This window comes from Pelophylax lessonae (assembly GCF_965119305.1).
Source record: "Pelophylax lessonae genome assembly, chromosome: 6".
Taxonomy (NCBI): domain Eukaryota; kingdom Metazoa; phylum Chordata; class Amphibia; order Anura; family Ranidae; genus Pelophylax; species Pelophylax lessonae.
In genome coordinates, this window is record NC_138773.1 from 329,029,844 (window position 1) to 329,042,615 (window position 12,772).

Genomic DNA, 12,772 nt, shown 5'->3' on the forward strand with positions numbered 1-12,772 from the left:
ATGGAATTTGGGGTTCAGTGCTGTGATGGACATATTGAACGCTCTTTATATAAATCTGGGTGGAATTTGGGGTTCGGTGCTGTGATGGACATATTGCACGCTCTTTATATAAATCTGGGTGGAATTTGGGGTTCGGTGCTGTGATGGACATATTGAACGCTCTTTATATAAATCTGGGTGGAATTTGGGGTTCAGTGCTGTGATGGACATATTGAACGCTCTTTATATAAATCTGGGTGGAATTTGGGGTTCAGTGCTGTGATGGACATATTGAACGCTCTTTATATAAATCTGGGTGGAATTTGGGGTTCGGTGCTGTGATGGACATATTGCACGCTCTTTATATAAATCTGGGTGGAATTTGGGGTTCGGTGCTGTGATGGGCATATTGAACGCTCTTTATATAAATCTTGGTGGAATTCGGGGTTCGGTGCTGTGATGGGCATATTGAACGCTCTTTATATAAATCTGGGTGGAATTTGGGGTACAGTGCTGTGATGGGCATATTGAACGCGCTTTATATAAATCTGGATGGAATTTGGGGTTCGGTGCTGTGATGGACATATTGAACGCTCTTTATATAAATCTGGGTGGAATTTGGGGTACAGTGCTGTGATGTACATATTGAACGCGCTTTATATAAATCTGGGTGGAATTTGGGGTTCGGTGCTGTGATGGACATATTGAACGCTCTTTAAATAAATCTGGATGGAATTTGGGGTACAGTGCTGTGATGGACATATTGAAGGTCCTATCTAGAGGTCAGGTAGGATTTTCGGTCCCGGTCCTGAGATGGAATTTGGGGTTCGGTCCTGTGATGGACATATTGAACGCTCTTTATATAAATCTGGTTGGAATTTGGGGTTTGGTGCTGTGATGGGCATATTGAACGCTCTTTATATAAATCTGGGTGGAATTTGGGGTTCGGTGCTGTGATGGACATATTGAACGCTCTTTATATAAATCTGGGTGGAATTCGGGGTTCGGTGCTGTGATGGACATATTGAACGCTCTTTATATAAATCTGGGTGGAATTTGGGGTTCGGTGCTGTGATGGGCATATTGAACGCTCTTTATATAAATCTGGATGGAATTCGGGGTTCGGTGCTGTGATGGACATATTGAACGCTCTTTATATAAATCTGGGTGGAATTCGGGGTTCGGTGCTGTGATGGACATATTGAACGCTCTTTATATAAATCTGGGTGGAATTCGGGGTTCGGTGCTGTGATGGACATATTGAACGCTCTTTATATAAATCTGGGTGGAATTCGGGGTTCGCTGCTGTGATGGACATATTGAACGCTCTTTATATAAATCTGGGTGGAATTCGGGGTTCGGTGCTGTGATGGGCATATTGAACGCTCTTTATATAAATCTGGATGGAATTTGGGGTACAGTGCTGTGATGGGCATATTGAACGCTCTTTATATAAATCTGGATGGAATTTGGGGTACAGTGCTGTGATGGACATATTGAACGCTCTTTATATAAATCTGGGTGGAATTCGGGGTTCGGTGCTCTGATGGACATATTGAACGCTCTTTATATAAATCTGGGTGGAATTTGGGGTTCGGTGCTGTGATGGACATATTGAACGCTCTTTATATAAATCTGGTTGGAATTTGGGGTTCGGTGCTGTGATGGACATATTGAATGCTCTTTAAATAAATCTGGATGGAATTTGGGGTTCGGTGCTGTGATGGACATATTGAACGCTCTTTATATAAATCTGGATGGAATTTGGGGTTTGGTGCTGTGATGGGCATATTGAAGGCTCTTTATATAAATCTGGATGGAATTTGGGGTTCAGTGCTCTGATGGGCGTATTGAACGCTCTTTATATAAATCTGGATGGAATTTGGGGTTCAGTGCTGTGATGGACATATTGAACGCTCTTTATATAAATCTGGGTTGAATTTGGGGTTCGGTGCTGTGATGGGCATATTGAACGCTCTTTATATAAATCTGGGTGGAATTTGGGGTTCGGTGCTCTGATGGACATATTGAACGCTCTTTATATAAATCTGGATGGAATTTGGGGTTCGGTGCTGTGATGAACATATTGAACGCTCTTTATATAAATCTGGGTGGAATTCGGGGTTCGGTGCTGTGATGGGCATATTGAACGCTCTTTATATAAATCTGGGTGGAATTCGGGGTACAGTGCTGTGATGGGCATATTGAACGCTCTTTATATAAATCTGGATGGAATTTGGGGTTCAGTGCTGTGATGGACATATTGAACGCTCTTTATATAAATCTGGGTGGAATTTGGGGTTCGGTGCTGTGATGGACATATTGAACGCTCTTTATATAAATCTGGGTGGAATTTGGGGTTCGGTGCTCTGATGGACATATTGAACGCTCTTTATATAAATCTGGGTGGAATTTGGGGTACAGTGCTGTGATGTACATATTGAACGCGCTTTATATAATTCTGGGTGGAATTTGGGGTTCGGTGCTGTGATTGACATATTGAACGCTCTTTAAATAAATCTGGGTGGAATTTGGGGTACAGTGCTGTGATGGACATATTGAAGGTCCTATCTAGAGGTCAGGTAGGATTTTCGGTCCCGGTCCTGAGATGGAATTTGGGGTTCGGTCCTGTGATGGACATATTGAACGCTCTTTATATAAATCTGGGTGGAATTTGGGGTTCGGTGCTGTGATGGACATATTGAACGCTCTTTATATAAATCTGGGTGGAATTTGGGGTTCGGTGCTGTGATGGACATATTGAACGCTCTTTATATAAATCTGGGTGGAATTCGGGGTTCGGTGCTGTGATGGACATATTGAACGCTCTTTATATAAATCTGGATGGAATTTGGGGTTTGGTGCTGTGATGGACATATTGAACGCTCTTTATATAAATCTGGGTGGAATTCGGGGTTCGGTGCTGTGATGGACATATTGAACGCTCTTTATATAAATCTGGGTGGAATTCGGGGTTCGGTGCTGTGATGGACATATTGAACGCTCTTTATATAAATCTGGATGGAATTTGGGGTTCGGTGCTCTGATGGACATATTGAACGCTCTTTATATAAATCTGGGTGGAATTTGGGGTTTGGTGCTGTGATGGGCATATTGAACGCTCTTTATATAAATCTGGGTGGAATTTGGGGTTCGGTCCTGTGATGGACATATTGAACGCTCTTTATATAAATCTGGGTGGAATTTGGGGTTCGGTGCTGTGATGGACATATTGAAGGTCCTTATTAGAGGTCAGGTAGGATTTGCGGTCCCGGTCCTGAGATGAGGATGGATATCTGATGTCACCTTCTCTGTCCACAGAACAAGCTCTTCCCACAAGCCATTTCCTATCTACAGAAGACATTCCAAGTGCGAAGACCCAGCAGCTCCATCCTACTGAGCAGGTGAGTCCATCCCAGTAGAACCCCCCGGAATCTGGCCTAGGAAGGCCAAAGACGGGGAAAGTTGTTGCAGGAAAGAATTTTGCATGATTTTCCCATCAACACAGACAGTGCTTACAGGGGAATCCCCCTGCCGATCGCTTGTCTTCCCTGCCGTCCCCGCTGGGAGAAGACATTGATTATCACTTGCGGCTATTGCATCTCCTAGCGAAGATCACAAGCGAATCTGGCAGGCTGGTTGTACCCGAGTTGATTGATTCAGCAACTTGAAGACAATCAGCCTGCCCATTAATGGTTAGAATCTCAGCTGGTTCCTGCTGAACCGGCTGAGATTTGAACCGTGTATGGCCGGCCTTAGTGATTAATGATTGCACCCACTCCTATGAATAGTCTGAGAATCGAACGCTCGCCACACACTGCACAATCTGAATGTACAATCTCCTATGGATGTAGCAACAGAAGGTGTGAGACATCTGTCCATCCTCCTACCTGCCGCCATTTCTATGTAATTTTACCAATATGGAGCAGCAGCACACACATGGGTAATGCGTTCTTCTCCTTCATAACACCCATCCTGGTCCAGGACAAGGTTTGGACGGGAGGGGCGGCTGCCCTGGGGGCAATGGTTTACTGTAGGGATGGGGGCGCCTTCCTTCTGTTACAAGGCTGGCAGGAGTAGTGATAGCGGATCCCCTAAGCTTGCACATCATGAGTGGGGGAGGGGGGCGTAGTTTGGCATCTTTGCCCTGGGTGCTGGATGACCCTGTCCCGGCACTGCACTCATCACCCAAAGTCCCTGTCACAAACAAAGCTTGACTATGCCTATGGCCAGTCCCAGGGGGTATACTCCCACTCTCAGCTATCGGCACTCAGTTTTTTTTCTGCCTAGTCAGGAGTAAGGACCTAGTTCCTTGCTGGGTTCTTGGTCCTGGCAATTTTTTCTGTTTTTTCTATTTTTCCTGTGAGAATCTACAATCAACTGCCGGACTGGGCGACAGGCTGGATATTTTTTAAAAATCCAGTGGTCACCCCAGTCTGGCCAGCGAGCGCGCACAGACCAGAGCTCCGCGCTGGGTCGGCCGTGACAGGCCCCTTCCTGGACCGGAACGGCCAGCGAGTTATACATCTCGTGGGGACACATATGAATGGGCGCCAATAGTCCGCACCACAGTGTTACCCTGGCCAACAGCCCCCCCACTTCCTTAACGAGGAGGTTCTGTCTTGGGAGTGTTACCCGCACGCACGCTGGACTAGTAAGTAGATGGCCCCCTCCCTCCTTCCCAGACGGTTAGTGGGGAGCGGGTACTCCCTGGGGTGGTTGGTCCCTCCGGGGTTTACCACCAACCCCCCTCCCTCCCGGTGGGGGTCATGGGCTAGCATTCTACATGCCCTGTGTCCCATCTGGCGGGTGCACTGTTCCCCCTCCACTCTAGTGTTGTTTGTACTGGGGAAGGGCTCCCTTGGGCTATGTGTAAGGCCTGGGGAGCGGGTGATCGGACGGACCCACCGGTAATTTAGGCCATGGCTTTGGGGCCTACTGGTTGGATATGCTCTGTGGGGCGGCTCTGGTGAGGGCAGCTGAAGCCGCCGCTCTCCGCTCAAGCACCCGTCCTCCCCTCCAGTGCCTCAGTCGATCCCAGTTCCTTTGGAGCCACACACTGGTGGACGGACTGCAGAAAATTTAGGTTGCGGCTTGTGGCCTACTAGCCAGAAGCTCAATGGGGCGGCTCTAGTGCGAGCGGCTGAAGCCGCTGGTTTCAGTCCAGGCATCCACCCCCCCCGGACCTGTCAGTGAGGATATTCCCTCCTTAGCTGTAGCTACACTCAAAAGGCACTGGTTGCACACGGATTAAAATTTGTGCGGGAGGCTTTTCAGATGGACGATGTAGCTGAGGCTGCTGCGTAGCTTGCCGTTCCCCTTTTTTGACATTCAGTAGCCATCTCGCACGGCAACAGTGTTGCCTTCTCCCTCCTATTTTGACTAATGCCAAGATTGAATGGAAGCATCCAAATCGTTCCCTTATGTTTCCTAAACACCTTTCTGTGAGGTACCCCTTGCTGAGTTGCTACTCCAGAAATGGACCCAGGGTGGATAGAGCAACCATGATTCCAGTAGAGGAATTTCCAATCTTAAGGATCCGGCTGACTGGAAGGTGGAGGCTGTGGCCACAATATATTCTCTACTGTTGGCTCGGCGCATAGGCCAGTACTGGCCATTGCCTTGGTGTCACAAACACTAACTAAGTGGGTAAGCTTTTGCACCATGACCTAGAGGGTAAGCAGGTTCACCTGCCTTGGCTGAGTTAGCAGACCAGTTGGTTCAGGGACAGCAGCTTGTCTGTGATGCCTCTTTGGCTGCGGCTCTCCTGCTTTCTAAGCCGCCTGTTTTGGCAGTAGGCTTGGGTATGTATTTTGGCTTAAGTGTTGGTCTGCGGACCAGCCTCCTAAGAAGCTCTGACTGCCTTCATGGCGATCGCCTGTTTTTGATTGCTCTGGGTGACATCTTTTAAGAGTCTCACAGTGGGAAGGGTATTTTTTTTCGATCCAAAATGGAAATAGCTCCTCGTAGCAGATGTGGCCCGGCTTTCTCGGCTCACAAGAAGTTTTAAGTCCTCCTAGGGAGGTTCCAATCGGCCCTGGCCTGCCTTGCCAAGAGTGGGATTTTTTTTCTAGACCCGCAGACAAAGCATCTTCAGCCTGGAGGTCTGCCTTCAACCGTGCCTGGGGTGGGGGGACATTTTCGCTGGTTGTGGCCTGTGGACTTGGAATGGAGTCCATTCGCACGAGGTGCCATCACTTCTTTATGTGGACTTCCTTGCTTCTATCGGCATCGAGGATGCTTCCCTGTACATTCCAATGGGTGCCCGACTAGCGCTTCCTCTATTTTACTGTGGGAGAGAAGTATTACCAGTTGCGGCGTTGCCCTTGGGTCTCGCCTCCACCAACACGTTGTCCTCTGTGCTGTTATTGTTGCATAAGCAGGGGATCATGGTACTGGGCTACTTAGAAGACCTTCTTCTGCAAATCCCCTACGGCTCTGGTGGACAACTTGGAGATCACTGTATGAATTCTTGGGGAGTTCGGCTGGATTCTGAATTTTCAGAAGTCTGCTCTGGTTCCTTCCACAAAACTGGACTATCTGGGTCTGACTCTGGACTCAACCTTAGGCAGAGTGCTTTTTCCTCTGGCCATGCTCCAGAAATTGCAGGCTGCAATTCATTTTTTGTTATCCTGTAGACGGTCATCCCTCCGGATTTGCATGCAGGACGAGGTCCCTGCAGGGAGATTCTGGTCAAATAGGACAAGAATCTACAGTCTCTGGCCGATTTGATCCGGCTGAGCCGGGGAACGAGAGGGTCCCTGATCTGGTGGTTTCTTTCTCCGGCACTTTGACAGAGTAAATCTATTCTCCCCTTGTATTGGACAGTCGTCCCACGGCTGCCAGCCTGTCTGGGTAGGGAGGCATTCTCGGCAAAGATTCTGCCCAGGGGGTCTGAACCCTGGAAGGGTCCAGACTGCCGATCATGGTACTGGAAATCAGAGCGATCAGACTTTGTCTGGATCCCTGGACGGATCGTCTTCAGGGGTGTCCGGTGTGATTTCAATCGGACAATGCCACGGCTATGGCTTATGTCGATCACCTGGGGAGCACAGATGTGTCATGGCGGCTCTGACAGTAGCATTCTATGGTTGTCAGAATGTTTCGTTTCAGCCCTTTCCGCCGTACACATTCAAGGGGGTGAAGCGGATTGCCTACATCGACAGGTGTTGGACCAGGGGGAATGGTCACTTCATCCGGAGGTTTTTCATCAGTTGTGTCTTCGGGGGGGCACTCTAGAGGTAGACCTATTGGCCTGTCCGCTCAACGGGAAGGTGCAGAGGTTGGTGGCACGGTCTTGGTATCCTCTGGCGAACACCACTGGTGGCCCTTTGGGTCAGTATCATCTGATTTACACCTTCCCTCCTCTCAAACTTCTGCGATGACTTCTGCGCAGGATCAAGGCAGAAGGGATTCCGGTTATCTTAGTGGCCCCAGACTGGCCTCGCCTGTCTTGGTACGTCGATTTGGTGCGGCAGGTCGCCGAGGTTTTCTTGGAGACTTCCTCTCAGGGAGGATCTGCTGTCCCAAGGGCCAATCTCCATCCTGCTTTAAAGTCGCTGGTTTCAGTGGCTTGGCTGTTAAAGACCGTGTGCTGTAGGATAGAGGTTTGTCTGTTTCAGTGTTTCCTATGCTGTTAAAAGCTAGGTAATCTTCTTCTAGGTAGATCTATTATCGTACATGGGAGACGTACATCGCATGGTGCGAATCTCTTGGGGTTCATCCTCGCTCTTTCTCGGTTGCTCAGATCTTGACCTTCCTCCAGTGGGAGGGGGTTGAGCAGTGCCTGGCCTTGGGTACCATCAAGGGCCAGGTGTCAGCCTTGGCAGTCTTCTTTCTTTTAACAACCCTTTGCCACACTCTCCTTGGAGCATACCTTTTTTTCCGGGGAGTTTGACTTTTTGGTTCCTCCAGTGCGGTCTTCATTGCCGCCTTGGGACCTCAATTTGGTGCTGTCAGTCCTTCAGAAACCTCCCTTTGAAAATCTTAGGGAGATTCCCCTGCTTACGCTGTCCCTGGAGATGACCCTTTTTGGTGGCAAACACTTTGGAACTGGCGGCGTTGTCTTGTTGATCTCCTTCCTTGGTGGTTCACAGTGAAAAGGTTGTTCTTTGCCCCTGTCCGTCGTTCCTTCCAGAGGTCGTCTCTGATTTCCAATTGAATGAAGACATTGTGTTGCCTTCCCTATGTCCCAGACCAAAACATTCTTTGGAAATTGCCTTGCATTCCCTGGATGTGGTTCAGGCAATTCGGGTGTACTTGGCTGCTATGGAGTCCTTCAGGAAGTCAGACTCACCATTTGTGCTCACGGATGGACCTCGGAAGGGGGTTGACTGCTTCTTCTGCGACCATTTTCCAGATGGATCAGACAGATGGTGATTCAGACCTATTCAATTAGGGTCAGGCGTAGGCGTTCTCTACTCGGGCGCTTAGTGCCTCCTAGGCTTTCTGTCATTAGGCGTCGGTGCCACAGTTTTGCAAGGTGGCTACCTTGGTCGTCTGTGCACGCTTTCACAAAATTTTGTAAGTTGATGTGTTGGCATCTGTGGATGCTTCCTTTCGCCGTAAGGTTTTGCAGGCTGCTGTTTAGAGGACCTGGTCCTTTTAGAGGGTGTATTATTTATTTATTTTTCAAAGTGCGCTCCAGTTGCTTTTGAGCTCCTGTTACCTGGTTGGCTATGGTTTTATCCTTGGGAATTTTTTCTGCTTCCCACCCCTCATGTATAACACTGCTTTGGGACGTCCCAATGATTAAGTAGATCAGGAGTTGTCTGTCAATGAACAAAAGAGAAAATGGAATTTTTGACTTACCGTAAAATCCATTTCTCTGATGTTCATTGACGGACACAGCACCCACCTCTCTGTGGAATTGGATTTCTTCTGACACTGCTTGTAACAAAACTGTTACAGTGCTTATTGCTGAAAGTGGGAGTATAACACCCCCCCCCACCCCGGACTGCCCCATAGGCGTAGTAAAGCTTTTTTTCTGCCTAGTGTACTACTCCTGTAGGGGGCAGTATAACTCAATGGTTAAGAAGATCAGGAGCTGTGTCCGTCAATAAACATCAGAGAAATGGATTTTACCGTAACTCAAAAATCCCATTTTCTCTTACGTCCTCCGACAGTCGCCGCCCCTTCATATTCATCACCAATGGGTTATGTCCTCTTATCCGTAGGAGTAGCTAGGCAATAGAATATGTTAGTACAAAAGACTTTTAACATATCCCCACCCCCAGGGGGTGGTCCCCTCAGTACATAACCCTCCACTTCCTGTAACCAAAACAGTTTCATTTGTCTAGCTGTCAGGAGTGGCTGGATGTTTCTGTGCTGGGACACCTTGTCTCAGCTCTCTTTCCTTTCTTTGGATTTTATTTGAGTTTTTTCTCTCTTAATTGTTAGCTGTTATTTTATCAGCGTTAGTTAGTTCTTCGGAAGAAGAGGATCATGCGGGCTGCGTCTCGGGCTGACCCCCCTGGTCGCAGGTTGTGGGTCGGTGGTTTCTCAGCCCGCCATCGAGCGTTCAGTCAGGTATCGCTCCTGAGTTTTCTGAACGACCCATCCCTGTGTCGTGCAGGGATGCCAGGTGAGGTGGCTACCTCACCGGACGCTGTGCGGTTTCTCAACCCACCTTCTGATGCGTCCTAGATGCGACTCTCCCTGCCTTATGTTCAGCGGTTTGTTCGCCTGTGCGGGTTCCCCACGCCATGTTAGAGGTAAGTGTATGTATGTGGGGACCTGTCTGTCTGGGGGGTGTCAGTCTGGGACTGTGTTACCTTACCCTGTGTTCACAATGTTACTGTCTCCCTATCCCTCATGTTGCATGCTGTGGGCTGCAGGAGGGGGGGGGTTGTGCTGCACTCTGTGTCAGTCTGTATGTGAACGGCTGTGTGCTGTGGGGCTTGAGTTTCTCATGCTTGGGGCACATTACAGCGCCGCTGCGGCGGTTTAACATGCTTCCTTTTGCTGGGCAATTTGGATGTTTTTTTTTTTTACTTCACCCTCATGGGGTGTGGGAGCGGCGGTTTCGGCGCCAAACGGCGCCATTTTGGCTGCGATCGCTCCGGCCGCATGTTTTACATGCATGGTGGCCATTTTCTTGTAGCCTCCATAGGCTTTAATAGAGCGCCCTGTATACCAGCACTTCCTTTCCATCAGGAGCACCGCAGGCAGCAGCAGCAGCAGCGATCTCCAGGTTCATTTCCCTCTATTCCCTGTATCCTGCCTTGGTTTAATTGTCCCTGTGGGGGTCCCTTGTGTGGGGTGTTTGTGTGCAGTGGGCTACGATCGCAGCGCTCTCTTAAAGGGGCGGTCACCCATTTATTTTACTGCTACAGGGGCATGGATTCTCAGGAAAACAAATTTCCTACAACTTTAGTGGGAAGCCAGGGGTCTGCACTCTCCCCCCCTGGGGGGGATTTGGCTGCGATTGTGGCTAGCCTTGCGACTCAGGTGCAAATGCTGGTGGCTGCTCAATCCACAAAAAGGCCCAGAGTTTCAATTTCCTCTGATTCAGAGGGTGAACCCCTGCACTGATGATTTCCAAAACGCTGTAAAAGAACAGTGGCGTAATATACGCAAGCCATTTGCTGTACCTAGTAGGTTTAAGCTACGCTATCCCTTTACGCCTGCTACTGATGAACGCTGGTGTATTCCACCGCCGGTGGATCATGCGATAGCGGTTTTGAACAAATCCACTGCGATTCCGGCTGAAGACACCCCGGTGTTCCGGGATGCCACGGACAAGAGGATGGAATCTCTTGCCCGTCACACCTATTCTATTATGGGTTCTATGTTAAAAGCCTTATTTGCTTCTCTTATGGCGGCCCAAGCGGTCGCGAGCTGGACGCAGGTGCTTAGGCGGGTCCTGGTGGCTGATTCTGCCCCCCAGGCGACTTTGGATATGGTGGATCAAATCCACCAGGGTGTCATGTACTTGTGTGATGCGGACCTGGATATGGTTCCGTTGGCTGCACGTGTACACAGTGTGGCGGTGTTAAATCGCCGCCTGGTTTGGTTGAAGTGTTGGTCTGTGGATCAATCTTCCCGTAAGACTTTGGCCAATCTGCCTTATAATGGTTCTCGCCTTTTTGGCGAATCCTTAGATGCACTAATTAAGGGAGTCACGGGTGGTAAGAGCACGCTCTTGCCCCAATCCCACAAGCCCAAGGCGGCTCCTGGTAAGAAGCATGCTTCCTTTCGACCCCATCAGGGGTCCTTTCGTGCCTTTCGGTCACACTATAGGGGCAAGCCGTCAAAGGGTCAAGGCTCCCACAAGAAGCCGTGGGCTGGTAAGCAAAAGTCCGGCCAATCCGGTTCTGCGGCCCACAACAGTGCGGCCTGAAGGGGCGCCCTCACCCGAGTCTGGGGTGGGGGGACGCTTGCTCGCTTTCTCTCGGCCATGGCTGTCCCGGGTTCGGGACAGGTGGGTTCAGGAAGTCGTTCGATCTGGTTACAAGATCGAGTTTCTCTCTCGGCCGAAGAGCAGATTTTTTCCCTCAAATCTTCTGTTATCCCCGGAGCGTTTGCGGGACCTGCGTCTAGCGGTGCAGGACCTGAGGGCTCAGGGTGTGGTGGTCCCGGTGCCTCATCGGGACAGATTTCGGGGGTTCTATTCCAATCTGTTCACCGTGCCCAGAAAAGAGGGCAAGGTACGTCCGATTCTGGACTTGAAGGCGCTGAACCGCTTTGTGCGGGTGCGCAAATTCCGCATGGAATCCCTGCGGTCGGTGGTGGCTGCCCTGGTTCCGGGGGAGTTCATGGCTTCCATCGACTTGAAGGATGCGTATCTTCACATCCCCATTTTCGAGGGTCACCAGAGGTACCTTCGATTCGCCATAGCGGAGGATCATTACCAATTTGTGGCTTTGCCTTTCGGTCTCGCCTCGGCTCCGAGGGTGTTCACCAAAGTGCTGGCTCCGGTTCTGGCCTTGTTGAGAGCCCAGGGCATATCGGTCCTGGGATATCTGGACGATATTCTGGTTCGGTCTGCGACCAACCAAGGTCTGGTGAAGGATCTGTCCGTCACGTTGCAGACTCTGCAAGAGTTTGGTTGGACGATCAATTTCCCAAAATCAACATTGTGCCCGTCAGTCCGCCTCCCATACCTGGGAATGATTCTGGACTCTGTCCAGGCGAAGGTCTTCCTACCGGACCACAAACTCAGGACTCTTCAGGAGGGAGTCAGGTCCCTCAGGGACAATCAGTTCTCGTCCATTCGGACGTGCATGCGGTGTCTGGGATTGATGGTCTCGGCTTTCGAGGCGATTCCCTTCGCTCAGTTTCACACTCGGGGTCTCCAAGCGGAGATATTGTCCAAGTGGGACGGGCGACCGCACTCTCTGGATCTTCAGATATCCTTGAGTTCTCAGACCAGAAGGGATCTTCTGTGGTGGCTTCGGTCCCCCTCAGTGTCGGGGGGCAAGTCTTTTCGTCCCCTTTCGTGGACGGTGATCACCACGGACGCCAGCCTGTCGGGCTGGGGTGGTGTTCTGGGCGTTCTGTCCGCCCAGGGTGTGTGGTCGAAGGAGGTATCCTCCCTTCCGATCAACGTTCTGGAACTGCGAGCGATACTCCTCTGTCTTCGTCGTTGGACGGACAGTCTCCACGGCTGTCCGGTCAGGGTGCAGACGGACAATGCCACGGCGGTGGCTTACATCAATCCCCAAGGGGGCACCAGGAGTGCCCAGGCGGCTCGAGAGGTGGCTGCGATTCTGTCTTGGGCCGAGACGCATGTCCCGGCAATATCTGCAGTTCACGTTCCGGGAGTGGAAAATTGGCAGGCGGATTATCTGAG

The 12,772-nt window shown here is 50.2% G+C and overlaps 1 protein-coding gene across 1 annotated transcript in view; it reads left to right on the plus strand.

The window, feature by feature from the left end:
• Positions 1 to 12,772, plus strand: part of LMLN (leishmanolysin like peptidase) — a 58,858-nt gene that overhangs the window by 9,938 nt on the left and 36,148 nt on the right. The window contains exon 4 of the mRNA XM_082261132.1: positions 3,301 to 3,383. Coding sequence (XP_082117258.1) covers positions 3,301 to 3,383 — 83 coding nt within the window. The remainder of the gene's footprint in view (positions 1 to 3,300; positions 3,384 to 12,772) is intronic.